General features: G+C 56.0%; 1 protein-coding gene across 1 annotated transcript; it reads right to left on the bottom strand.

Moving 5' to 3' along the window:
* Positions 1 to 1,276: 1,276 nt before the first annotated feature.
* On the bottom strand, positions 1,277 to 27,268 carry LOC137143313 (uncharacterized). Its single transcript, XM_067533053.1, has 12 exons — positions 27,162 to 27,268; positions 26,741 to 26,817; positions 25,123 to 25,220; positions 22,761 to 22,901; positions 22,503 to 22,617; positions 20,632 to 20,682; positions 6,449 to 6,605; positions 6,132 to 6,208; positions 4,511 to 4,608; positions 2,889 to 3,029; positions 2,623 to 2,745; positions 1,277 to 1,702 (listed from the first exon to the last, which is right to left on the bottom strand). The coding sequence occupies exons 1-12, from the start codon at positions 27,167 to 27,169 to the stop codon at positions 1,583 to 1,585; spliced, it is 1,206 nt and encodes a 401-aa protein (XP_067389154.1). The 5' UTR covers positions 27,170 to 27,268; the 3' UTR covers positions 1,277 to 1,582.
* Positions 27,269 to 27,541: the final 273 nt, after the last annotated feature.

Genomic DNA, 27,541 nt, shown 5'->3' with positions numbered 1-27,541 from the left:
CAAGGAGTGGGCCCCAGAACAGGACACGGTGCCAGTGCTGGTCTCACGAATGCCGTGTACACACGCATCACCACCTCCCTGCTCCGCGCCGATAGTCCGAGGGTTGCACATTCTCAGCCAGGATGCCACGTGGACAAGCCCCCGAGCGCCTTCCACAGCCCAAGCCACTTGGCTCAGCACAGTGACCTTTGTCAGCCACGCCGGGATGACCGGACAGCACGTGGGGAAAACCTGGACAGGGTGGGGGAAGACGGAGGGAGGCAGTTCTACCCACTCCCTCATTGGTGCTGGGGGTGGGAGGAGGCGCTGACCCGGGACCTGTCTTCACAGCCCTTGCTGCCGGGGGAGGCAGCGTACAGAGCAGGGCTGGACTGTCTCCCGTTGCAATGGGGTAACTGGCTTGTCTCTTCTTGTCCCAGGCTGAGTGCCAGCACCACGGGCATGGGGCCCATCTCGCCTCCATTCACAGTGCTGGAGAAAATGATATTCTGGCCCGTTATGTCAAGTGGCAACACAAGAAGCGCAGTCACGTCTGAATCAGACTCTGGGATCCTGAGGAGGTGAGTGCCCCGAGCCCGCTCTGCTCTGCGCCTGGCAGCCGCTTCTCCCCACACCCCTGGATTCTGTTTCTCTGCTCGGTGCTGTTCTGTGGGCGCGGGGCCACAAGAGAGGATTTCCATTGCACGGGGGTGAGAACGGGCTACAACCGTCCGTGTGTCCGTCCCAGGATCAGCCCCACACGCCCGGGGCAGGGCACAAACCGCTATTATTAATGTGCGTGTTTGTTCTGCTAGCGACACGCGACCCACCCAACCGGCCCCTGTGCTCAGACCGGGCAGGCCCAGTACTAGAGCCGGCACCGGCCCCACGCAGAACAGACACCCTTTGATAGAGAGGAGAGACCCAGGCCCTGCACAATAAGGGGACGCTCGGAGAGAGGCTGTCTGAGGGCGGGGGGCAGAGAACACCCTGCGAGTCAGTGACAGATATAAACACAAGGAAGAGAAGAAGAGATGTTCCTGGCTGATGCAGGAAAACTCCAGCAGAGCTGGGAATGAACCCAGGAGTCCTGGCTCAGTCTGTTTTGTTTTCTGCTCTTGTTCTACAAGGTGTGCGTGGTGCATTGCAGGCAGGTTGGACACGTCCCTCCCTGGAGTGCTGGGATGGGGACAGGAGGGGGCAGCGCACAGGGAGAGGCAGAGGGAGCCGTATGAACGGGCCCTGCCTCGGGTACCAGTTCCCCCTGCTATTACCAGAAGGCCAGGCCCTCCTCATTCCTCGTTTGTTCCCTTTCCTCCCCCTGGAGGTGCTGAGGCCGGAGTCAGGCGACCCATGGACCTGTCCCTGCCAGAGTCAGGAACAAGAGAGAGGAGACACACACAGAGCTGAATGCTGCAGGGAAAGTTTATTGTCAGGTCACTGTGCTGGGATGGATGAGAAGAGGAGAGGGTGGGTGCGACAGAGAGCGACAGGGGTGGAGCGGAGCGGCAGTGACAGGGATTAACACAGCGATGCTTTGCAGAATGGACTTTGCACCCGGGGACACAGGAGCTGGTCTGCCAGGGAGCTGGCAGGACCCGATTCACTCACAGCCCAGGCGCTGGGAGCCGCCAGGTGCGGGCGAGCTGCCTTTCCTAGGGGCTGTGCTTACAAAGGAAAGAGAACTTGTCTTCACAGGGATAATCGTGCCATTTCTGGAAACCTAGAAAGAAAACCAGAAAAGACCCGTGGGGTGGGGCAGGCTGGGCTGTTCCTGCCATGCAGTGACCCCTCCCCTGCCCCGTTCCAGCCCCTCGGAGAAGATCCCAGCTCTGGTGCAGGGCCCCGAGGCAGAGGAGGGTGGGTTGAGCCCTGAGCACCCCAGGTGGGGGCAGCCCCATCCTGCAAAGAGACGCCGAGGCTCAGTGTGAAAGGGGAGACGGCTGGTCCATGTGCTACTGCTCTTACCTCCCCCGCCTCACATGCCCCCCACACCAGCCAGCGGGCAGAGGAGAGCAAGAACCCGGGACCGGGGGCACCCGCTCAGGAACTGGGCTGCTGCCTCCCTCCGTGCTGAGTGAGCTGGTCCCACAGCCAGGCACCCCTCCAGGTCCTGCACGCCGGGGTCTGGCTACATCCACAGCAAAATCTGTCCCGGGCAGGCTCAGCCGCCAGTCACAGTGTGTGTGAATGCTTGTGAGTAACACAACCCCGTGAGAGGGAGCAAATGCAGCTCCAGTCCCCAAATCAGTGTGTGGATCCCTGTTTGCACAGTTCTGCCTGCTCGACACCCTGCTGCCGTGGAGTTGGGGTGCAACAGCCGCTCAGATCTGTTCAAAGCTCAGCAGAGCCCCCATCTGGGCCAGGGTGTGCGTGTGTGTGAGTGTGTTTGTGTGTGTGACTGTCTGTTCTGCCTGTCACTGGGGCAGGCACAGACTGAGCCAGGATCTGGGAAGCAGGACGTTTCCCAGCTGAGAGAAGGGGTTCTCTCCTGACTGCCCCCCCAGGATGGGGCTGGGGAGAGGGAGGAGCAAGGATCTGCACTGCAGAGCGCGCTGGGGCCAGCCCGGATCAGTATCTCAGCCCCTGTGAGGTCGGAGGCTGCCAGGGACCCCCTGGAAGGAACATGTGGGGCTGAGCTGCCTGGTTACCTGGATCTTGAGATAACCCTACGCAGTGCTCCTTTTTCGTCAGATTGTTAGGCTGTCCTTTATCCCAAGCAATGAAGCTCATCTGGGATTCATCTGTCCATGTCCAGGTTAGATTCTGCAGAGACAAGGAGAGGAGAGACCCTGTAAACCCCAGATTACACAGCTCGAGAGATGCGCTGGAGACAGAGGGGCCATGGGCAGGGCCTGGGGAGAGGCTGGCCCAGCTCACACTGACCAGAGCGGGCACCGGGTGCTCACCTTGTTAGTATACTTGAGTCCGATCCAGACAGGACGGCTCTTCTTGTGGTGCCTCTTGATATAATGGGCCAGAATATCATTTTCTTCAGCGCTGTGAATGGAGGCGAGATGGGCCCCATGCCCCTGGTGCCGGCACTCAGCCTGGGACAAGAAGAGACAAGCCATTTACCCCATTGCTCCACTGCAGGGAGCAGCAGGAGAGAGTCCAGCCCTGCTCTGGGGCGCTGCCTCCCCCGGCAGCAAGGGCTGTGAGGACAGGACCCCGGTTCAGCGCCTCTCCTCACCCCCAGCACAAATGGGGGAGTGGGTAAAGCTGCCTCCCTCCCTCTGCACCGCCACGCGCCCCACTGCACCCGGCCCAGACACACACACACCCTGGGCCCTGCTGGGTGATGGGTCTGTTACCTGCCCCTCTTCTATGCACACCTGGAGCAACTGCTCCCACACTAGCGACAGGGCAGAGCAAGAGCGACACAGCATTGCAGGGACAGACAGAGCGGGAGAACAGAAACCACAGTCCACCCGACCCCAGAGCACGAGCACAGGGACCTCCCAGCCCCACGGTTACATCCACGTGCACCCAGCACCCCACACAGCAATACACGGGGACCCCCCACCCTCAGGTGCTGTGCCATGACGCCCTGGCCACGGGCCAGCCAGCATCAGGGAGCGACCCAGAGACCTTCGGCCCGGCCCTGCCACCGGAGCTGTGGGAGCTGCTCTGTAAGACGAGTCAGGAACACGCCCTTCCTGAGCCGGCGCCAGAGGGAGACGTGACCCCACCTTGGCCAGGCCGTCCCTGCTGGCGTCCCAGTGAGACCCGGCTCGTGCCAAGCGTGTCAGGTCCAGAGGAGATCGTGCCCGCACTGATGTAGGCGAGGTTTGATTGGCTCCCCCTGCTCAGGGCACGTGATTTGCACAGGCTCCGTATCTGCAGGAGCACACCTAGGTGCTGAGCATGATGGGAAACCATCCGTCTGGCTGGTGCTGGGCACACATCACCTGAGTGGTAATTGTAGGGCAATGAAATGTTGTCCCGCTGTGTGAACAAACGGCAGCAGAGCTGTGCTGAGCCTGGCTGATGAAAGATTCACTCTCCTGCCAACAGACTGAACAACGGAGGCGTTTGTCTGCTAGACGCTGGCAGAGCTGGGCCGGGGGGTCTCCTGGTCAGGCTGCACCAGCTGGGACGGGGCTGCTCTCCAGCCTGGCTTGACTGACTGAGAGCTGAAAACTCAGTGCCTGCGAGAGGGGCAGTGTTGCCTTTGGGGCGCCCAGGGACAGTGTGTGATTTCCCAGCTGACTGAGGGGGCTCGAGCCGGTTTGGTTGCAGCAATGACAGGAACCCCTAGACCTAGAACCCGGCCCTGGCTGCTGCCGGCTCTGTCTGGCAGAGGGTGACATTTACATTATATTCTGCCCTGCAGCCTGGCCAGGGCAGGGCCGTGCCCTCAGCAGCTGGTTCCCAGGGCTCTGCCCGGGGCAGGGTTAAATGTGCCAGCGCTCGGCTCCAGCCCAGCCCAGCCCAGCTCACTTACTCCCATAGTCAGCCTAAACCTCCCCATCCCACAGCCTCCAGCTGCAGCCAGAGCCCCTGAGCCCCGCTGCCCCCAGCCTCTCACCTCAGCATCCCTCCAGGTTTTCTCTTGGGAGAAGTATCCATGGAAGCTGCCTTGGAAGGAGAGCCATTCCCTGGGACAGGACGCCACTTGTGCCTGGACTGAGAGAGCAGGTGCTAGGGGGCAATGGTGGGGACCGGCCGGCGCGGTTAGCGGCTGTTTCAGAAGCACAGCCTTGGCTTTCCCATTAGGATTAATAACACGGTGGCCCGTTTGGGGCTGTGTCTCGCTGGCAAGACCCTCCAGACGCTAGTGATGCAGGCTAAAGCTGGGTTTCCCCAGGTATCCCATCAGTACCACATCAGCAGAACGAAGCCCCCAGAATCCAGCCCTGAGCCGGAGATCCCAGCAGGGCAGGGCCTCTGGGTTTGAATGGGGCATGGGCTCCTTTCCCCATGGCGCCCAGGGCCAGGGCAGGAGCCAGTGCACTGGAAGGGACCTCAGGAAGTATCTAGTCCAACCCCCTGCTCAGAGCAGGACCAACCCTAACTAAATCATCCCAGCCAGGGCTTTGTCAAGCTGAGCCTTAAATAACTCTAAGGATGAAGATCTCTTCATCAGTGATTTAGAGTGTGGCATAAATAGTACACTTAAAACGTTTGCAGATGATACCGAGCTGGGAGGACAGGATTAAAATTCAAAATGATCTGGACACACTGGAGAAATGGTCTGAAGTAAATAGGATGAAATTCAAAACGGGCAAATGCAAAATCCTCCACTTAGGAAGGAACAACCAGCTGCACACACACTGCGTGGGACATGACTGCCGAGGAAGGAGATCTGTGGAAAGGGATCTGGGGTTAGTGGATCACAAGCTAAATACGAGTCAAGAGTGTAAAACTACTGCATAAAAAGCAGACATCCTTCTGGGATGTATGAGCTGGAGTGTTGTACGCAAGACACCAGAAATAATTCTTCCGCTCTGCTCTGCACTGATTAGGCCTCAGCTGGAGTTTTGTGTCCAGTGCTGGAGCCACATTTCAGGAAAGATGTGGAGAAACTGGAAATAGTCCAGAGAAGAGCAACGAGAATGATTAAAGGTCTAGAAAACACGGCCCGTGAGGGAAGATTGAAAAAATTGGCTTTGTTTGGTCTGGAGAAGAGAAGACGGGCGGAGGTGGGGCCATGAGAACAGTTTCCAAGGACATAAGAAGTGGTTACAAGGAGGAGGGAGAAGAATTGTCTGCTTAACCTCTACAGGACAAGAAGCAATGGGCTTAAACTGCAGCAAGGGCGGTTTGGGCTGGGCATTAGGAGAAACTTCCTACCTGTCAGGCAGTGAAGCGCTGGAACAAATTGCTGGGGAGGTTGTGGAATCTCTGTCCCGGGGGTTTAAGAGCAGCTTAGACAAACCCCTGCCAGGGCTGGGCTAGTTATCACTAAGACCTGCCTCATCTGCAGGGGCCTGGACTAGACGAGCTAACGAGGTCCCTTCCAGCCCTACAGCTCTGTGATGCTCAGGGCAGGGGCACAGCGAGTCGGGCTCCCCCCAGGGCAGTGACCCCAGCAGCAGGAGATGTGCCGTGACTCTGGGAGTGCTGAGGGAAATGAATTCACTTCCCAATTCCCACCACGGCCAACAGCGCCCGGGGCTCCAGCTCCGAGGGGCCGGGCAGGGACTCACCTGTCAGCGAGGGGTTAAAGATCAGGCAGCCGAGGAGGCAGAGGCTGACGTAGGCGACTGGCCCCATCTCGCTTCTCCTGGAGGGAAACACACACGGGAGATGGGGCCAGGAGAGCCAGAACGACCCCCAGAGCGACCCCCCCATCACCCCAGGGGGCATTTCCCAGGGGAGGAGCTTCAGAGCTGGGCTGGTTGCTAAGGGGCCTAGCTCAGCTGGAAAGGCCCCGAGAGGGATCCTGTCCCCCAGCTCAGAGCCCCTGTGGGGCAGGGGAGCTGCCCGAGGAAGGACTGGGACAGAGATGGCCCCAGGGACTCACACAGGGCAAGGCCGGCCATGGGTCCCGTCCCAGGGCTGGGCTGCCCCCGAGTGCCCAGCACCCAGCACAGAGGGAGGAATGTGGGGCGGGGACAGGAACTCACATGTCTGTCTGTGTCTGTCTGTCTGTGTCTGTCTATGTGTCTGTGTCTGTGTGTCTGGGCGGCTGATCCAAAGCGCTGGGGATTGCAGTTCAGCCTGTGCTGGGAGCTGGTCCCCGGAGGGGGTTTATAGCCCTGCAGTGGGAGGGGTCGGGGGAGGAAGAAGGCGGAGGGTGAATGTGGAAATGGGACCCCATGTGACAATTCAGTCCCATGCTGACACAGCACAGAGATGCAATCTGCCCCCTGCTTCTGCACAGCTTCCTGCTGCCCCTGAGCTCCCTGGGGGGTGGCCGGGCGAGCGTCACTGCTGCAGAGTCCCAGCCTGGCTCTGGGGAGGGGGGGGCTGGGGCAGGCGCTGGGGCAGACGGACGGCCCAGAGGGCACATGGGGCAGGGTTCCTGCAGACAGGGCGTGAGGGGGGGTCACAGCAACGGTTTAACTCCCTGCCAGTGACACCCCAGCACCACCCATCTCTCTGCCTGAGCAGCCAGCCAGCTGTGAGCAACCTGCACCCCCAGCCCTGCCCTGGGCCCCTGCCCCGAGTGCTCCTGCGACAGGAATCGGTCTGACGCCATGTGCTGTAAATTGGGGTCTCTCCCCGTTCACTTGACTTCGCTGACGACGGCAGGTGGGGAGTGGGCGGGTGACCCAAACCGTGCAGTAATGGCACCAGGCAGCCCCTGGGTGCCAACGGGCCGTGAGCCAGGGCTGCTGTTACAGACCGTGCTGGGAAGAGGCCTGTGGACTCAGGGTCTGTTACCCAGGGACTCGCACACCAGGCTCAATGGCGCTGAGCCAAAGGCCTGCCAGGGGCTGGGGCACGCGGGGAGCTGGGTTTTCACAGCGTCACAGCAGGTAAAGCCAGAAGGACCATGGTGATCATCTAGTCTGACCCCTGCGTCACGTGGGGCAGAGACCCACCCAGGGAGATCTGAGTGCGCGCCCCCGTTGGGGTTCAATGACCTCTCTTCCAGCACGCCCAGAGCTTCTGGATTCACTAGAGCAGAGCTGTAGAATGGAGCAGCCCCACCGTCACTGACCTGCCACCAATTCTTCTGCCACTGCTAACGTCTCTGGCAATGGTTTTAGATTTTCTTCCAGATCAGTGATAAAGACACTGGCTGTCATTGGGCTGAGAACTGATGGGAAGCCCCCGTAGAAACACCCTGCAGGAGGCTGATTCCCCTTGACAATTCCCTTGTGAGATCTACCAGTGAACCAGTTCTTGCTGTGTTCAGTGTGGGCTGCATGGACGGTTTGATGTTGTGGGAGGTTTTCAATGAGAACGTCCAGCAGGACTGAGCCGATCGCCGTACACAGTCTGAGTCCAGCACGTCAGTGCAGTTACCATTATCAACCACACCTGTCGTCTTAGCAACACCCCAGGGCTGAGCGCCAGGAATTGTGCTGCCAGGCCTTGCTTGGTTACCAATGGCAACCCAGACCAGCCTTTCCATGATGTGCCCATGACCAGTGTCAGGCTCACTGGTGTCTAGTTACCCAGGGCACCCATCTCCCTCCCTAAATATTGGTACAACCTTCGCTTTCCTCCAGGAGGTTTCCCAGTGTTTCAACATTTCTTAAAAATCAACGTTAATGCTTCAGACAGCTCCTCGGCCATGTCTTTTAGTACTCTTGGGTGCCAATTATCCAGCCCTGCTGGATTAGAAACGATTCTCGTTCACAGCTGCGATTGAACACTGTATCCAGTAACTGCTGGAATAGAAGCATTTCAACAGCACTGTGAGATGTGAGTATATCTGGGCTCTGACTGGCTGAGACATTCCACCCGCAGGCTGGCTCATGACCGCAGTGTGGTGCCTACGGCTCACAAAGGGGACGTGGGAAAGTTCCCGTCCCAGGGGTCAGCTGCTGTAACATCCTGCTGCCCCAGGGGTGCTGCTGAAAACCTTTTCCTCCCCACACACTCGCCCTGGCTCTGGCTCTGCTCCGCGTGGAGCTGTGGTTCCTTTGCCGGCTGTGTGGCGCTCAGGTCTCCTTGCACTGCGTTGGCAATTCCCCGTCCCCACGTTGTGTTACAGAGCAAGTGTCACCCACCCTCCTCACCCGTAACACCAGGGATCCATTCCCGGCACAGCCACTCTGTGAGCTGCTGAGGCGACTGGAGGGTCCCGGTTACTGATGGGAACAACCCAGCCCCCAGAAGTCAGGGGCTGATTGAATTATCCAGACAGGCCAGGCCCTGCCGCGTGGCACTGGGGGCTCTGAGGGCCGATCTCTGGGGCAGGCTCAAGGGCCGGCCAGCCACACTCAGGCTGCTGAAAAGCACCAGGTACGACTGACCACAGGGTCCTACTGTCCCAGCTCCCAGACGTAGCAGGGGGCAGGGGATTGCGTCAGGCTTGGCCGACGGCTGCTGTGTGGGGTGAGGCTGCTGCTGGCTTCTGCCTTTATGTGTAGTTGTGCAGTTAAACAATTCTGCAAGGCACCCAGGGTTTAGGAAAAGCAAATATTCTGCTAAGGGTTGTGATGCTGGCAGAGCAGGTGCCAGCCCGTGCCAAGGCCCCAGGCCTCACTGGACACTGAGAAATGCAGAGCTGGAACCGTCAGGTTCACCGTGTCTCAGTGTTGTTAACGTAAGTGTTAGATGTATAAGAATGTGTTCAGTGTTTAGACTTCATGAGATGCTGGGAGGATGCTGCATAGATTAATCTTACCTCCAGCACCGGAACCCCATGGGACCAGCCTGTATAAATTGTTCGCACTGTAATCCTCTGTGATTGCATAAGGGCCAGTCTACACTACAAAATTAAGTCGACCTAAATTACATCGACATCGACAGTGGGAGCTGACCTGGTGTGTGAAGACAGAGGCAAAAAAGCATTGAATACTTCAGCTTTTTCCACCTCATCTGTCTCCAGGTTGTCTCCCCCATTCTGTAAGGGGCCCACACTTTCCATGACTTTCTTCTTGTTCCTAACATACCTGCAGAAACCCTTCACGTCCCTTGCTAGCTGCAACTCCAATTGTGCCTTGGCCTTCCTGATTTCACTTCTGCATGGTCGAATGGTATTTTTATTCTCCTCCCTAGTCATCTGACCAAGCTTCCACTTCTTGTAAGCTTCCTTTTTGTCTTTAAGTTCACTGAAGACTTCTTTGTGAAGCCAAGCTGGTCGCCTCCCATATTTGCTATTCTTTCTGCACATCGGGATGGTTTGTTCCTGCGTCCTCAATAAGATTTCTTTAAAATACAGCCAGCTCTCTTAGATTCCTTTCCCCCTCATATTAGCCTCTCAGGGGATCCTGCCCATCAGCTCCCTGAGAGAGTCAAAGTCTGCTTTTCTGAAGTCCATGGTCCGTATCCTGCTGTTCTCCTTCCTTCCTTTTGTCAGGATCCTGAACTCGACCATCTCATGGTCACTGCTGCCTAGGTTGCCACCCACTTCTACTTCCCCTACCAAATCTTCCCTGTTTGTGAGCAGCAGGTCAAGAGAAGCACGGCCCCTAGTTGGTTGCTCCAGCACTTGCACCAGGAAGTTGTCTGCAACACTATCCAAAAACTTCCTGGATTGTTTGTGCTCGGCTGTATTGCTCTTCCAGCAGATGTCTGGGTGATTGAAGTCCCCCATGAGAACCAGGTCCTGTGAACTGGAAACTTTCCCTAGTTGACTGACTTTTGGCCCAATCCTCCAGTTTGTTTATGTCCTTCTGTATCCTATCCCTACCTTCCAGGGTATCTACCACTTAGTGTCATCTGCAAACTTGCTGAGGGTGCAATCTACGCCATCCTCCAGATCATTGATGAAGATGTTGAACAAAACCGGCCCCAGCACTGTGACCCCTGGGCACTCCGCTTGTGACCGGCTGCCAACTAGACATGGAGCCATTGATCACTACTCGTTGAGCCCTATGCTCTAGCCAGTTCTCTCTCCATTTCATAGTCCATTCATCCAACCCATACTTCCTTAACTTGCTGATAAGAATACTGTGAGAGACCGTATCAAAAGCTTTGCTAAAGTCAAGGTATATCACATCCACCGCCTTCTCTACATCCACAGAGCCAGTCACCTCATCATAGAAAGCAATCAGGTTGGTCAGGCATGACTTTCCCTTGGTGAATCCATGTTGACTGTTCCTGATCACCTTCCTCTCTTCCAAGTGCCTTAAAATGGATTCCTTGTGGACCTGCTCCAAGATTTTTGCAGGGAATGAGGTGAGGCTGATCGGTCTGTAGTTCCCCGGATCCTCTTTCCTCCCTTTCTTGAAGATGGGCACTAGATTTGCTTTTTTCCAGTGCTCAGGGACCTCCCCCTGTTGCCACGAGCTTTCAAAGATAATAGCCAATGGCTCTGGAATCACATCAGGCAACTCCCTCAGCACCCTCGGGTGCATTGCATGCGACCACATGGACTTGTGTATGTCCAATATTTCTAAATAGTCTTGGAACTGTTCCTTTAGCACTGTGGGATGTTCACCTCCTTCCCATTCTGTGCCACCCAGTACAGTAGTCTGGGAGCTGATCTTGTCTGTCAAGACAGAGGCAAAAAAGGCATTGAGTACCTCAGCTTTCTCCACATCCTCTGTCACTTGGTTGCCTCCCTCATTCTCTAAGGGGCCCACACTTTCCCTAATCTTCTTCATGTTGGTAGCATACCTGTAGAAACCCTTCTTGTTCCCCTTCACATCCCTTGCTAGCTGCAACTCCAATTGTGCTTTGGCCTTCCTGATTTCATTCCTGCATGCTCGAATGGTATTTTTATTCTTCTCCCTCATCATCTGACCAAGCTTCCACTTCTTGTAAGCTTCCTTTTCATCTTTAAGTTCACCAAAGACTTCTTTGTGAAGCCAAGCTGGTTGCCTGCCATATTTGCTATTCTTTCTGCACATCAGGATGGTTTGTTCCTGCGCCCTCAATAAGGTTTCTTTCACATACAGTATATTATATGCAGTGTTGTCGTAGCAGTGTTGTGTCTCTCTAAGTATATTATAACTCCACAGTTACTTGTATCTACCAAACTCGTGATGGAAATCAGTTTTTTGACAGGTACTATTTTTCATAAAATCAGGCTGATTGGCGATGTTTATATTCCTGTCCTTTAATTCTTGTTCAGTTGAATCCTGTATCTGCTTATCCATTATTTCATCTGGCATTGCTGTCAGACTCACTGGGCTATAGTTATCTGGGTCATCTTGCTTGCCCTTTTTAAATATTGGGACAACATTCGCATCCAGTTTTCTGGAACATCCATGATATTCCAAGTTGAAGTGAACATTAACATGAATGTGCAAGAGAACTCCTCAGCCAACTCTTTTAGAACTCTTGTGTAGAAGTTATCTGGCCTTGCTGATTTAAAAATGGACTGGAAAATACTTCATCCTCCTCCTGTGATATGAGTACATCTTCCTGCATCTTTACTGATACAGAGCAGTAATATTTATCCACCGCTGCTGTCTTTTCTGCACCATTAGTAACGATGTTACCATCTCCATGTCGGAAAGGGCCTGTACCCTCTGACCAGATGCCCATCTGACACCTGAGTCCCAGTATGGTCCTCAAACTGGGTGAAGATCAGCTGAATTCTCTGTCCACACTTACTAATTTGGAGCCACTGATGACCCTGCTGGTCTTTTTCAGAGGGTTAAAGGACGTAGTTCCTTGCTTGCTACTAAAAGGTGCCCAGCAGGTGTGTCCCCTGTAGCTGTCTGTCCACTCCTCCACAGGCAGGTTCCTTGGTAGCTGGCTCGCTGAGTACGATGATAATTTGCTACGTCTAGCTGAGCTGAATGTCTCCTGGCTCTTTCCCCTCGTGGTCACTACTCACCAGTCTACGTCTTCAGTGTCTACTCTCTCCAGTTCCCGTATAGACGATCCTTCCTCGTGCGGTGTCTGTGACAGGCATTTCTGAAGGTGGGTAGCCAACACGTCTCCATTTTCTCAGACGAGGCGCAGAGCTGAAACTCGCACTTCTAGAGCACGTCTCTTCTCCTGCTGGCTGGCCAGAAAACTGTCTTCCAGCATAAAGAAAAGCCTAGCGCAGCCAAGGCAGATCTCAGCAGTTGTTGCCTTGTCGTCCATGTCTGCTCCCCGGTGAGAGCCGTACCTACAGCAGAAGGAATCACACTCCCTCTGAAATTCCCGTTTGCTGCTCCTGCTCATATGACACCTGTCTGCTCAGCTCCACCCCTGGCTAATGCGAGGGATCAGCCACTCGCAGCCTTCCAACACTGCTGCTGTTCAAAGACCTGCAGACCCCCCAGGTGGCCCTCACTGAGACACACGCACACAGATCTGTCTCATGGGGCCTGAGCAGAGCTCCCCAGCCCAGCCTCACAACTCTCACGGAGAACAAACAAACAACAGAGAAACCAAATACACCGTGCCCGAGAATCTCTGGATGCCAGCTGGCAGAGGGCTCTGGGCACACAGGGATACGGTGCTCCCTTGGGTTACCAACAGAGCATCGTGTAAGGTCTGTACTGCCAGCCTGTGTCACGCTGGTCGTCATAACCATAGCGAGATGTATGTACAGAGGATGGGTGAGGAGTTCTGTGTCTATATTGAAAATGATGTTCCCGAGCGCTGTAGTTAAAAGCGGGTCACTCCTGGGTACAATATCTGGAGACAAACTCCTCCAGACCGGGGGTGAGAGCCTCCCATCTCAGCGTGGGCTATTGCAGCGGTTCCCCACCTGTGGTCCGCGGACCCTGGTTGTTCGCGAAGCTCCTACAGGGAGTCCATGGAAAAGAAAAATAAGAACATCCTCAGCAAGGAAATGTACAATTTCAAATAAAACTAGTAGCATGTGGTGGGCCGCGAAACGTTTGGAGGATGGAAAGGGGTCCGCACACACGAGCAGGCTGGGAACCGCTGGACTATCGTGTGGTGTATGTCATACACCGGGACTCTCTTAGCATCCAGACCCGTGGTAAGGAAGAACTGGTGAAGGGCGCAGAAGGAAATTAACAGGGCTTTTCAGACCTGGATGTTAGCTTCCCAGGCAGGTTGGCTGAGGGGACTCACCCTGTGCCCCTCGCTGCCCAGCCAGGCTCTGAGCTGGTTGTGAGCCATGGGCAGGTGGCTGGAAGGGCTGACCCGTTACATCTAGGACTCCCTTCCCAGCGGACTGAGCTGGGACCAGCCGCTCCCTGAGATTGCCCAGGCTCAGCGCTGTGTGCGACCTCTGGCCGAGCTCTTGGGGCGACGTGGTCACGTCCCAGGTGAATCCACACAGTCACTGGGTCCCCTCTGGGGCTGGCGTTGGAGGTTGCAGCTCGAAACGCCTCTTGCAGGGTCTGAGCGTCCCCTGCTGTGAGTTGGGAGCAGGCTGCACCTCCACTCCCACTCAGGGCAGTGGGCGCGCTGCAGTGATCTGCCCACAATTTATTAAGCACTAATCAATAAAAGTAAAGAAAAGATGAGAGAGGTAAAAGGAAAACACCCAACGCCACCCCCTGGCCTGGAGACTCCACACAGCGTCTCTGGGGTGTCAGGGACGTTCACAGTCTGCGTCTTGTAGCCTATAGGACTAGCCTGCTTGCTTGCACAGATCTACCTTTCCTTATAGATTGAAGTGTTGTTGTTTTATTGTAATACAGTCCTAGATGCAGACTGAAGTGTTATAGCTGCAATGCAGGTACCTCAGAGGCCACACCCTGTGTGAACGCGAAGGCAGTTAGCATACATACGTTCGGGACCTGTGGCCCAGCTAAGTAACGATGAGTTAAAGGATAAGACACAGATGGTTATAGCCTTTACCCTAGATACGTCAGGAGGTATCAAGACGGGGGAGGGGGGCCTGTCTCAGGTTACGCCCCGAGTAAACGTCACAGATACACCACAGAACCCACAAAAAGGGCCAGAAATAACAGAGGTGAGATAAGCGAACCCTCTGGAACCGTCTGCAAAGGACGTGGATCTGTCATTAATAGGCACACACCTGCCAGCCTATTGAATAAATGCACCCTGATAATTTGGGGGTGAAGAAGCCAAGCTTGGACGTCGAAGGACCCATATTGGTCAGGGTATAAAAAGGGGCAAATCGTGTTACTTGGGCGTGATCACCAGCTCCTGCTGCTGTTAGCTAGTGTTTGTGAAAATCTTTTGTTCTTCGTTTATACGGAGTGTTCTTTGTGTTCTTAGTCTTAGCCTTGTAGCTCTTCGCCCTCGAGCACAGCCCGGCTCTGCACCCCTCCACTCGAGAGCTGAGCAACCACACATCTCTCTCAGCCAGGTCAGCAGGGAAGGGGGTGAGTGTATTAATGCAAAGCATCCCATAGATCTATATCTATATCACAGGCGTCTCTGGAATCAGACTGTAATCCTAGCCATTAGCCATTTGATTATTCATTTGCTTTTAATCCGTCATTTCATGTTATCGCAATAAAAGCTCATAGAATTGTACAGATTCGGCTGTCAGTGTGAGCGTTCCAGGTCCGTCTATCACCAGCCTACCCCGGCTGTTTAGTAGGTCCCTACTGGGTAAGGCCTCTCGATCAGCTAAGAGCACATTAGCCATCGAGGGAAGAGAAGGGAACTCGCCCCCACCCTTCTGCTGGTTTTTATGGGACTTGTCTGAAGTAACTGAAGTAAATTGTTGACACCGGGCAGGGGTGTTATTTCTACTTTTGTTATCAAAGGGAACCCTTCACATTTAGAGCTGGGGATTTTAAAGTTTAGAATAGAGTGGTTATTACTATAGTGTTGGAAATTAGGCTAGCCAGTAGAGCTTTATAAAGTTTAAGGTTTACGTCTATGTTTAAGTTTTAGAGTTTAAATTAAGTTTTTTATTTTGGATTTTGAGTAAGTTTATTTAGTGTTAAGATGAGTGAAGCAAGAGCCGTAGAGTCTGTGGGCGTTGCCCACTGTACGGCTTTGGAAAACTTTACCAGAAAATACATTAAGGAACACATAAGAGGCTTAGGACATCCAAGAGACAGTGAAATTCTCTCTGAACATAGCAATCCAGGGGGTTTGTGTGTCAGGTTTCTGATCTGGAAGTAGAGCAAAGAAAAGAAAGGCTGAAGAGGTGGAAGGAATTGCTGTCGAGTGTTTGCTGACGGCTTGTAGCACACTTGGGCGGACATTGAATAAGGAAAAAGACTTACTTAGAAGAGCCCAGCAAACTTTGGAGGAGAAAGAGAAGACTATTCGGAAGATAGTAAATCAGCTAAGTGAGGTTTCAGAGACCAATTGGTGATTGTTAAAAAAGGACAGGAGTTGGAGAAAAAGTTAGAGCGAAGTCAGTATCAGGTGCAGGAAGCAGATAAGAAAACTCGATGTGGGCAGGAACGGGCAGCTGCCAGCGGAGAATCGCTGGAGGGCTATAAATCAGACGCGGTCAGTTGTTAGATCCCATCAGTGAGTTGGAAAGGCTTTGCCAGGTTAGAGAGAAGATGAATCAGCTCCCAGCATGGCCGGAGTACAGCAGGGCTGCAGAGATACCAGCTGCAGGTTCCTTGAGGGAGAGAGCATGCAGAGAGGTGCGGACGGTGACACAAATTGAGAGAGAGAGAGAGGGGACGAGCTGGAGGACGATGGAGCATCAGTTCCTGTCCCCACTGGTATGGTAGAACGGATGGAGGTAGACCAACTTGCAGCACCAATGACTAGAAATAGGGCGAGAGAGTTAGTTCAGTCTGACACGGTACCTTTAGAAGCGAAGTCAGAGGTTAAGTCTCAGGAGTCGCTAGAAGAGGAAGCTGGCAGTAAAGCAGTTGTGAGCAGTCTGTCAGCAGAAAAGGGAAGTCCTAGAATGGCACAGCAGGAGGAGGAGGAGGAGGACTTCACCTTAGAGGAGGTGACGGGTGATGTTCAGGACCAGACGAGCGGAGCTAAAGGGAAGGCGATATCTTTTCTGTTATCATCTGCCCTCGCTAGAGAAGAGGGAGTGCCTCTGGAGTCTGTGATTGTGCAGGGATTGGAAGATGTAGTTTCACAAGTGGCACAAGCAGCTAGTGCCTGTGATATAGCAATCTCTAGATTACAACAGGAAGAACACAACAGCCCAGGGATGCTGTCCCTGTGCCCCCACCTAATGTTACATTGGCACCATAGAGCTCAAGAGATCTAGCCCCTTCGGATGGTCACTTGGTGTCATTTGAACAATCATCACGAGCACTACAAGATCCCTTGAATTTCATGGACCGAGATCACCCCCTTGGTATATGCTGGTATTACCTGGTGTACTTGTAGAGCACCCAATACACCTCTTCAGGAACTAAGGTGGGTCCTGTACCAGCGTGGAGACGCCTTAAGCGGGGACGTAGACATTTTATGGAAAGCTACCCTGACCGTCCAAACCTAGAATTGTGTTCAGAGGAAAGTTCTGATGAAAGAAATACTAATCAGGATAGGAGAAGAACCCCATCTCCTGATTTGGGGGAGTCAAACCCCAGAAATCATCAATTCAGATTCAGTCCTGTGGCAGTAGTTACAGATATTAAGACCCTTTATTCGGTAGCTAACCAAGTAGGAATGATGAAGGATTCTTCTGTTGCAGTACATGCACAATGTGTACGAGAAATGGCAAAAGTGTTTGGCTTACCAGGGAAGATTGTGTTATAATCCTACGGCTCACGGTAGATCGAGTGTTATGGAGTATCTTACCCCCTGAGTACAGGGTGAGTGAGAAATCTTTTAAAGAAACGGCAGCTCTATTGGAACGAAATCAGCACTCATGGCAAGCTGGAGTGGCCGTCCTGTCAAATTTAAAGCAAAGATTAATGAGTCTCCACATCAACTTCATTTGCGGTTATGTGCTGTTTGGCCCAGTCACATGAGAGAGGACATAGATGGGCCACAATAGGTTAGTTTCTTGATTAATAATTCTCTTCCCCATCTGCAGGAAAAGGTTAACATGCTTGTCAATGATGACACTTCCTTGAAGGATGCATTGGCCTTACTGGATGCAGGGATCCAGATCACCACATTCCCACCGAAATGAGGACTTGGTCGGGACGATGCTTAAAGCAGCACAGCAGACTCTGGAAACTCAACGCCAGGATATCTGGGAATTTCGGGCACACCTAACAGAGCTGACGTTGGAAGGCCAAGGCCCGGTAACTTGGAGCGTCCCATGACTCCGCAGAATACTCAGCATGATGCCATCAGGCCCCAAGTGAAGTCCTGGCCCCTTTAGGCAGGGAGGAAAGCGGGAGACCCACCGTATCTGCAGTGGTAGGAGACCACCACATGAATTTTATTATAGATACTGGGGCAGCGATTAGCATTATCCACGTCAAAGACCCTAAATCCTCTCCTCTGTCTTCAGGGCATACAAAGACACTATCAGTGTCCATGTACTGCTCAACTGGATGAAAGGGGGGAGGTGAGAAAGCTTTTTCTACCCTTGATACAATATGCAGGTTCCTTCAAGGGGTGCCATTTTTTGTAGATGGCTCTAATTACTATCATGAAAGGAAACCTTATACTGGGTTCGGAATCTATGCGGTTCCACTGGAAGAAGAAGGAGAACCTTGGGAGAAATCATGTTCATGCACCCCACATTCGGCCCAATTTGCTAAATTAGCAGCAGTAGCTTGTGTAGTGCAGTACGGCGTGCAGTTTTCCATCACCACTGCAAATCAAAATATCTGTCTATTTTCAGATGCAGCATGGGTATGCAGTTCTCTTACAGAGCTTCTACCGTGCTGGGAAACTAATGGGTTCCCATCTTCGGACGGGTCACCTATTAAGTATGCAATGCTCTTAAAATACATCCAATGGTTAGCATCAAAACTCACCACTCCAGGAAGGCCAATTAGAGAGAAAAAGATACGGGCCCACTGTAAATTAGAACCCTTTGCTATGGAAAATGGGAAGGCCGACAAATTGGCCCGAGAAGGAGCCTGATAAGGGAAATCATGGGGTGAAAAAGTGCAGGAGTATCCCGGTACTATCTCTGGTCCAGTGTGCCCAATTACCACAACTAAGGGTGCAAAGACTAAGATACCTGACTTAAGAGAGATGCAGAAATCAGCTGAGGACAGAGTGTGAGTAACCCAAGAGCTTTCCAGAGCAGAAGGAGAGTGGTCACTCACAGATCCCTTATATCCCGCATCTAGCGGCTGGTGAATCGTTCGAGCGGGCAGCCCCCTTTTGTTAGGGGCAGCACGTGTAAGCTGGCGGCATAGTACAACTGGGACATCGCGACCCTTCCTCAGACCCAGGCTCCGAGGAAGGCCACACTTGATCTAGGGAAATAAGTTCCCAAATTAGGAGTCTTTAGCCCCGTCCCCCAGGCGGGGCAGGCTTTCCTGGCAATCTGTAGCCCTCTGGCCCTGACGTAGGGCAGGGCTGGTACGGTACCCACGACCCCCGGCCTTCCAACATGCAGGGCGGGCGAGCCGTCTATGGCCCCCGGTCCTCAGGCAGGGCGGGGAAGGCAGAGTGGTCTTTAGCCCCCAGCTCTCAAGCGGGGCTAGCAAGCACACACAGTCTATAGCCCCCGGCCCTCAAGCCGGGTGGGGCAGACAAGCAGTCTGTTGCACTCGACCCTCAAGCAGGCAGGCAAGGTACACAGTTTACAGACCTTAAGCCGGGCGGCGCTGGTGCAATAGTCAATAGCCCCCGGCCCTCTAAGGGGCGGGGCAGGAAAGATAGTCTAGAGCCTCCGGCCTTGTGGGCAGGCGGAGCCAGTAAAATTTGGGGTCCTCTGGGAATACTCAGAGGAGCCAAGCACTGCCGGGGTGTCTAGGGAAGGGGGTGGGGGACGCAGGCCCATCCGACTCCACTGCGTCCCAGCCCAGGGCCCTAGCAGTGGCAGACTGGTTTGCCAGTGGGTCAGCGGAGCTCCAGCTGTGACACGCTGACTGGTTCCACTGCAGACTCAGCCACTCTCTATCAGCTGTCCCTGCGCGACTTCCTCCCACCAGCACCGGGTACCCGCGGCCAGTCGTCTCCCTCCAGGTCGTGGGGGTAGATGGCGAGCGGGAGTCCCACGAGTCCCTCACCATCGACTGGCGGCAGGTTGGGAAACTCCTCGGGCTCGTCAGCGCAGGGCAGTTCCTCCAGGTCCCAGAGTCCCAGGGGGTCCCCGGCACACCAGGCTCCGGCAGCTCCAGGGGGTCCCTAACATCAGGCAGCTCCTCAAGGTCAGGACCAGCCCCAGGGGGTTTCTCCCACCCAGCAGTCTCAGGTAGCTTTTCTCAGTCGCTCGGGCTCAGCGGCCCGATCCAGTCGCTCGAGCCCGGCAGTCCAGGCAGGTTTGGAGGCTCTGGTCTGTGGGTCGGTTGCTCTGAGCAGCCGCAGGGCCTGGGGCAGGCCTAGACCGCAGCCTCTGGGAAGACACGTCTGCCTCCGGCGGCAGCTTCCCCCCGACTGAGCTGTGGGGCCGGATTTTATACTTCCCTCCCCTGCCCTGGCTCTGGGAAGAGACCCAGGCCCTGCACAATAAGGGGACGCTCGGAGAGAGGCTGTCTGATGGCGGGGGGCAGAGAACACCCTGCGAGTCACTGACAGATATAAATACAAGGAAGAGAAGAAGGGATGTTCCTGGCTGACGCAGGAGGCCTCCAGCAGAGCTGGGAATGAACCCAGGAGTCCTGGTTCAGTCTGTTTTGTTTTCTGCTCTTGTTCTGCAAGGTGTGCGCGGTGCATTGCAGGCTGGATACGTCCCTCCTTGGAGCGCTGGGATGGGGACAGGAGGGGGCAGCGCACAGGGAGAGGCAGAGGGAGCGGTATGAACGGGCCCTGCCTCGGGTACCAGTTCCCCCTGCTATTACCAGAAGGCCAGGCCCTCCTCATTCCTCGTTTGTTCCCTTTCCTCCCCCTGGAGGTGCTGAGGCCGGAATCAGGCGACCCATGGACCTGTCCCTGACAGAGTCAGGAACAAGAGAGAGGAGACACACACAGAGCTGAATGCTGCAGGGAAAGTTTATTGTCAGGTCACTGTGCTGGGACGGATGAGAAGAGGAGAGGGTGGGTGCGACAGAGAGCGATGGGGCAGAGCGGAGCAGCAATGACAGGGATTGACACAGCGATGCTGTGCAGAATGGACTTTACACCCAGGGACACAGGAGCTGGTCTGCCAGGGAGCTGGCAGGACCCGATTCACTCACAGCCCAGGTGCTGGGAGCCGCCAGGTGTGGACGAGCTGCCTTTCCTAGGGGCTGTGCTCACAAACGAAAGAGTATTTGTTTTCACAGGAATAATCGTGCCATTTCTGGAAACCTAGAAAGAAAACCAGAAAAGACTCGTGGGGTGGGGCAGGCTGGGCTGTGTCTGCCATGCAGTGACCTCTCCCCTGCCCCGTTCCAGCTCCTTGGAGAAGAACCCAGCTCTGGTGCAGGGCCCTGAGGCAGAGGAGGGTGGGTGGATCCCTGAGCAGCCCCAGATGGAGGCAGCCCCATCCTGCAAAGAGACGCCAGGCTCAGTGTGAAAGGGGAGACGGCTGGTCCATGTGCTACTGCTCTTACCTCCCCCGCCTCAGTGCCCCCCACACCAGCCAGCGGGCCGAGGAGAGCGAGAGCCCTGCCCCGGGACCGGGGGCACCCGCTCAGGAACTGGGATGCTGCCTCCCTCTGTGCTGAGTGAGCTGGCCCCACAGCCAGGCACCCCTCCAGGTCCTGCATGCCGGGGTCTGGCTACACCCATAGCAACATCTGTCCCCGGGTGGGCTCAGCTGCCAGTCACAGGGGACGTGTCCCTGCCCCAGGAGTCGCTGCTAACGGCCTGCTGGGTGCAGAGCAGCACGTTCCTCCCCAGACACCGAGACCCTCTGCCCTGGGGCTGTCTGGGCCCGTGCCCCGGGGCTGCCCTGCAATAGTATCCCTGCTTCGTCAGGCCAGAGAACGCTGGGGCAGGGCAGGCCTGGGGATGGGTGGGATGGGCTTGGCCCACTCAGCCGTACCCCAGGCTCAGCAGGGAGCTCCGCGGGGTGCACGGGCCGTTCTCAGAGCCCCGGGCCCTGGGGTGTGGATTTCTGCTGCTGTCTGACTGTCCCGGCCAGCGAATGCAGCCCTGGCTGCCCCCATCTGCCGGCACCTGGCCTGAGGGGCAGTGAGCCTGGGACTGACGCCTGTGTCAGGACACATCCGCACCAGGGACTGAGTTAAGGTTACCTGGGCAGCCTCGGTCTGGCATGGCCTCGACTATGGGACCTTCATGTTCCTTTACGGCAGTTTTTGGGTGTAATTTACAGCTTAGCAGAGTAACAGATCGTTCACGTTCTGTGGCCTGGCGGGAGCTCTAGGTGTAACTAGCAGCGTGTCCCCAGGCTGCGGAGCAGGCCTGGCCTGGGCAGAATAGCAGCACAGCCCTCTGCTGTTCACAGCCCGTCTGCACCCGACCCTCGTCAGCCACCAGCACTGGCTAGTGCCTGTTGCCGTCTGGGCCATTCAGAACATCTGCCCGCCCCGCCGGCGCCGTGAGAGCCGTTCACTGACGCCAGCCCTGCAGCTTCTGCTCCTGGCTGAGCTGTTGCTAACAATCCCCTCCTGGAGCCACTTTCCACAGGAACCGTCACTCGTGCTACATCAGTGAACGTTCTGAGAGTGAGCAGCACTTTCACACGCAGCAGGTGTGTGTGCGAACACTTGTGAGTAACACGATCTCACGAGGGGGAGCAAATGCAGCTCCGGTCCCCAAATCAGTGTGTGGATCCCTGTTTGCACAGTTCTGCCTGCTCGACACCCTGCTGCCCTGGAGTTGGGGTGCAACAGCCACTCAGAGATGATAAAAGCTCCGCAGAGCCCCCCTCTGGGCCAGGGGTGTGCGTGTGTGTGTGTGTTTGCGTGTGCAACTGTCTATTCTTCCTGTCACTGGGGCAGGCACAGACTGAGCCAGGATCTGGGAGGCAGGACGTTTCCCAGCTGAGAGAAGGGGTTCTCTCCTGACTGTCCCCCCAGGATGGGGCTGGGGAGAGGGAGGAGCAAGGATCTGCACTGCAGAGCGCGCTGGGGCCAGCCCGGATCAGTATCTCAGCCGCTGTGTGGTCGGAGGCTGCCAGGGACCCCCTGGAAGAAGCACGTGGGGCTGAGCTGCCTGGTTACCTGCTTTCTGAAATAACCCTACACAGTGCTCCTTTTTTGTCAGATCGTCAGGCTGCTCGTTTTCCCAAGCACAGAAGTTCATCTGGGATTCATCTGCCCATCTCCAGGTTAGATTCTGCAGAGACAAGGAGAGGAGAGACCCTGTAAACCCCAGATAACACAGCTTGAGAGATGCGCCGGAGACAGAGGGGCCATGGGCAGGGCCTGGGGAGAGGCTGGCCCAGCTCACACTGACCAGAGCGGGCACCGGGTGCTCACCTTGTTAGTATCCCTGAGTCCGATCCAGACAGGATGGCTCTCGTTGTACTGACTCTTGACATAACGGGCCAGAATATCATTTTCTTCAGCGCTGTGAATGGAGGCGAGATGGGCCCCACTCCCGTGGTCCTGGCACTCAGCCTGGGACAAGAAGAGACAAGCCAGTTACCCCATTGCTCCACTGCAGGGAGCAGCAGGAGAGAGTCCAGCCCTGCTCTGGGGCGCTGCCTCCCCCGGCAGCAAGGGCTGTGAGGACAGGACCCCGGTTCAGCGCCTCTCCCCACCCCCAGCAGCAATGGGGGGAGTGGTAGAACTGCCTCCCTCCCTCTGCACCTCCACGCCCCCCACTGCACCCGGCCCAGACACACACACACCCTGGCCCTGCTGGCATCACCGAATCCCTGGGGTGCCAGACCCTGGCTCTACGCTGGGCCCTGGCCTGCCCTGGGCCATGGGGCTGTCAGACACACCTGCTGTCATGCTGTGATGAGATCACAGGTGTGGCTAGGGCGACCAGCTGTGCCAAGCTGATAGCAGTCCCGAAGTTTGATCAGGCGTCTGTTACAGTCCCGGTACCCCCGGCGTGGCTGACAAAGGTCACTGTGCTGAGCCAAGGGACTTGGGCTGTGGAAGGCGCTCGGGGGCTTGTCCACGTGGCATCCTGGCTGAGAATGTGCAACCCTCGGACTATCGGCGCGGAGCAGGGAGGTGGTGATAGGTGTGTACACGGCATTTGTGAGACCAGCACTTGCACCGTGTCCTGTTCTGGGGCCCACTCCTTGGACAGGACGATGGCAAACTGGAGAGGGCCAGAAAGGAGCTCCAAGATCGACCCGAGGTCGGGAAAGCCTGCCTTGCACAGGGAGACTCGCAGGAAAGCTAGAAGGTTTCTGACTGTCCCTCCTTCCAGACCAGCTTCAGATGGAGACGCAGCCAGGGTTTAGCATAACAGCTGCCCTGGGGAGGCGCTGTCTCTGGGCCAGCTGCCTGCCCAGCCAGACACGCCCTGCTAAGGGGGTTTCCCCTCTCCCGGCTCCATGTGGAGAGGAACCTTCCGTGGCTCCGAGCTGAGGTCCCGGCCGACAGCCTTGCCCCGTCCCCACAGCCCGGACACAGGCCTGCTGGGTGATGGGTCTGTTACCTGCCCCTCTTCTGTGCACACCTGGAGCAACTGCTCCCACACTAGCGACAGGGCAGAGCAAGAGCGACACAGCATTGCAGGGACAGACAGAGCGGGAGAACAGAAACCACAGTCCGCCCGTCCCCCAGAGCACAAGCACAGGGACCTCCCAGAGCCACGGTTACATCCACGTGCACCCAGCACCCCACACAGCCATACACGGGGACCCCCCCACCCTCAGGTGCTGTGCCATGACTCCTTGGCCACGGGCCAGCCAGCAACAGGGAGCGACCCAGAGACCTTCGGCCTGGCCCTGCCACCGAGCTGTGGGAGCTGCTCTGTAAGACGAGTCAGGAACACGCCCTTCCTGAGCCGGGCGCCAGAGGGAGACGTGACCCCACCTTGGCCAGGCCGTCCCTGCTGGCGTCCCAGTGAGACCCGGCTCGTGCCAAGCGTGTCAGGTCCAGAGGAGATCGTGTCCGCACTGATGTAGGCGAGGTTTGATTGGCTCCCCCTGCTCAGGATACGTGATTTGCACAGGCTCCGTATCTGCAGGAGCACACCTAGGTGCTGAGCATGATGGGAAACCATCCGTCTGGCTGGTGCTGGGCACACATCACCAGAGTGGTAATTGCAGGGCAGTGAAATGTTGTCCCGCTGTGTGAACAAACGGCAGCAGAGCTGTGCTGAGCCTGGCTGATGAAAGATTCACTCTCCTGCCAACAGACTGAACATCGGAGGTGTTTGTCTGCTAGACGCTGGCAGAGCTGGGCCGGGGGGTCTCCTGCTCAGGCTGCACCAGCTGGGAAGGGGGCTGCTCTCCAGCCTGAATTGACTGACTGAGAGCTGAAAACTCAGTGCCTGCGAGATGGGCAGTGTTGCCTTTGGGGCGCCCAGGGACAGTGTGTGATTTCCCAGCTGACTGGGGGGGCTCGAGCCGGTTTGGTTGCAGCAGTGACAGGAACCCCTAGACCTAGAACCCGGCCCTGGCTGCTGCCGGCTCTGCCTGGCAGAAGGTGACATTTACATTATATTCTGCCCCGCAGCCTGGCCAGGGCAGGGCCGTGCCCTCAGCAGCTGGTTCCCAGGGCTCTGCCCGGGGCAGGGTTAAATGTGCCAGCGCTCGGCTCCCAGCATAGCACAGCCCAGCTTACTTACTCCCATAGTCAGCCTAAACCTCCCCATCCCACAGCCTCCAGCTGCAGCCAGAGCCCCTGAGCCCCGCTGCCCCCAGCCTCTCACCTCAGCCTCCATCCAGGTTTTCTCTTGGGAGAAGTATCCATAGAAGCTGCCTTGGAAGGAGAGCCATTCCCTGGGACAGGACGCCTCTTGTGCCTGGACTGAGAGAGCAGGTGCTAGGGGGCAATGGTGGGGATCGGCCGACGCGGTTAGCGGCTGTTTCAGAAGCACAGCCTTGGCTTTCCCATTAGGACGAATAACACGGGGCCATTTTGGGGCTGTGTCTCGCTGGCAAGACCCTCCAGACGCTTGTGATGCAGGCTAAAGCTGGGTTTCCCCAGGTATCCCATCAGTACCACATCAGCAGAACGAAGCCCCCAGAATCCAGCCCTGAGCCGGAGAACCCAGCAGGGTAGGGCCTCTGGGTTTGAATGGGGCATGGGCTCCTTTACCCATGGTGCCCAGGGGCAGGGTAGGAGCCAGTGCACTGGAAGGGACCTCAGGAGGTATCTAGTCCAACCCCTACTCAGAGCAGGACCAACCCCAACTAAACCATCCCAGCCAGTGCTTTGTCAAGCTGAGCCTTAAATAACTCTAAGGATGAAGATATCTTTATCCGTGATTTAGAGTGTGGCATAAAGAGTACACTTAAAACGTTTGCAGATGATACCGAGCTGGGAGGACAGGATTAAAATTCAAAATGATCTGGACACACTGGAGAAATGGTCTGAAGTAAATAGGATGAAATTCAAAACGGGCAAATGCAAAGTGCTGCACTTAGGAAGGAACAACCAGCTGCACACACACTGCATGGGACATGACTGCCGAGGAAGGACGACTGTGCAAAGGGATCTGGGGTTAGTGGATCACAAGCTAAATACGAGTCAAGAGTGTAAAACTACTGCATAAAAAGCAGACATCCTTCTGGGATGTATGAGCAGGAGTGTTGTAATCAAGACACCAGAAATAATTCTTCCGCTCTGCTCTGCACTGATTTGGCCTCAGCTGGAGTTTTGAGTCCAGTGCTGGAGCCACATTTCAGGAAAGATGTGGAGAAACTGGAAATAGTCCAGAGAAGAGCAACGAGAATGATTAAAGGTCTAGAAAACACGACCCGTGAGGGAAGATGGAAAAACTGGGTGTGTTTGGTCTGGAGAAGAGAAGACGGGCGGAGGTGGGGCCATGAGAACAGTTTCCTAGGTCATAAGAAGTGATTACAAGGAGGAGGGAGAAGAATTGTCTGCTTAACCTCTACAGAACAAGAGGCAATGGGCTTAAACTGCAGCAAGGGCGGTGTGGGCTGGGCATTAGGAGAAACTTCCTACCTGTCAGGCAGTGAAGTGCTAGAACAAATTACTGGGGAGGTTGTGGAATCTCTGTCCCAGGGGTTTAAGAGCAGCTCAGATAAACCCCTGCCAGGGCTGGGCTAGTTATCACTGAGACCTGCCTCATCTGCAGGGGCCTGGACTAGACAAGCTAACGAGGTCCCTTCCAGCCTTACAGCTCTGTGATGCTCAGGGCAGGGGCACAGCGGGTCGGGGTCCCCCCAGGGCAGTGACCCCAGCAGCAGGAGACGGGCCGTGACTCTGGGAGCGCCGAGGAAAATGAATTCACTTCCCAATTCCCACCACGGCCAACAGCGCCCGGGGCTCCAGCTCCGAAGGGCCGGGCAGGGACTCACCTGTCAGCGAGGGGTTAAAGACCAGGCAGCCGAGGAGGCAGAGGCTGATGTAGGCGACTGGCCCCATCTCGCTTCTCCTGGGGAGAAACACACAAGGGAGATGGGGCCAGGAGAGCCAGAGCGACCCTCAGAGTGACACCCCCATCACCCCAGGGGGCATTTCCCAGGAGAGGAGCTTCGGAGCTGGGCTGGTTGGTAAGGGGCCTGGCTCGGCTGGAAAGGCCCCGAGAGGGATCCTGTCCCCCAGCTCAGAGCCCCTGTGGGGCAGGGGAGCTGCCCGAGGAAGGACTGGAATGGAGACGGCCCCAGGGACTCACACAGGGCAAGGCCAGCCATGGGTCCCGTCCCAGGGCTGGGCTGCCCCCCCAGTGCCCAGCACCCAGTGCGGAGGGAGGAATGTGGGGAGGGGGCAGGAACTCACATGTCCATCTGTGTCTGTCTGTGTGTCTGGGTGGCTGGTCCAGAGCGCTGGGGATTGCAGTTCAGCCTGTGCTGGGAGCTGGTCCCCGGAGGAGGTTTATAGCCCTGCAGCGGGAGGGGCCGGAGGAGGAAGAAGGAGAAGGGTGAATTTGGAAATGGGACCGGATGTCACAGTTCTGTCCAGTGGTGACACAGCGCAGAGATGCAATCTGCCACCTGCTTCTGCACAGCTTCCTGCTGACCCTGAGCTTCCTGGGGAGTGGCGGGGCGAGCGTCACTGCTGCAGAGTCCCAGCCTGGCTCTGGGGAGGGGACGCTGGGGCAGGCGCTGGGGCAGACGGACGGCCCAGAGGCACATGGGGCAGGGTTCCTGCAGACAGGG

The sequence above is a fragment of the Emydura macquarii genome, unplaced genomic scaffold (assembly GCF_026122565.2).
Source record: "Emydura macquarii macquarii isolate MOO-44397 ecotype Brisbane River unplaced genomic scaffold, CSIRO-AGI_Emac_v2 contig_3314, whole genome shotgun sequence".
Taxonomy (NCBI): Eukaryota; Metazoa; Chordata; order Testudines; family Chelidae; genus Emydura; species Emydura macquarii.
Note: the sequence above shows the minus strand (reverse complement) of the source record. Positions and strands in the feature narration are given on the sequence as shown.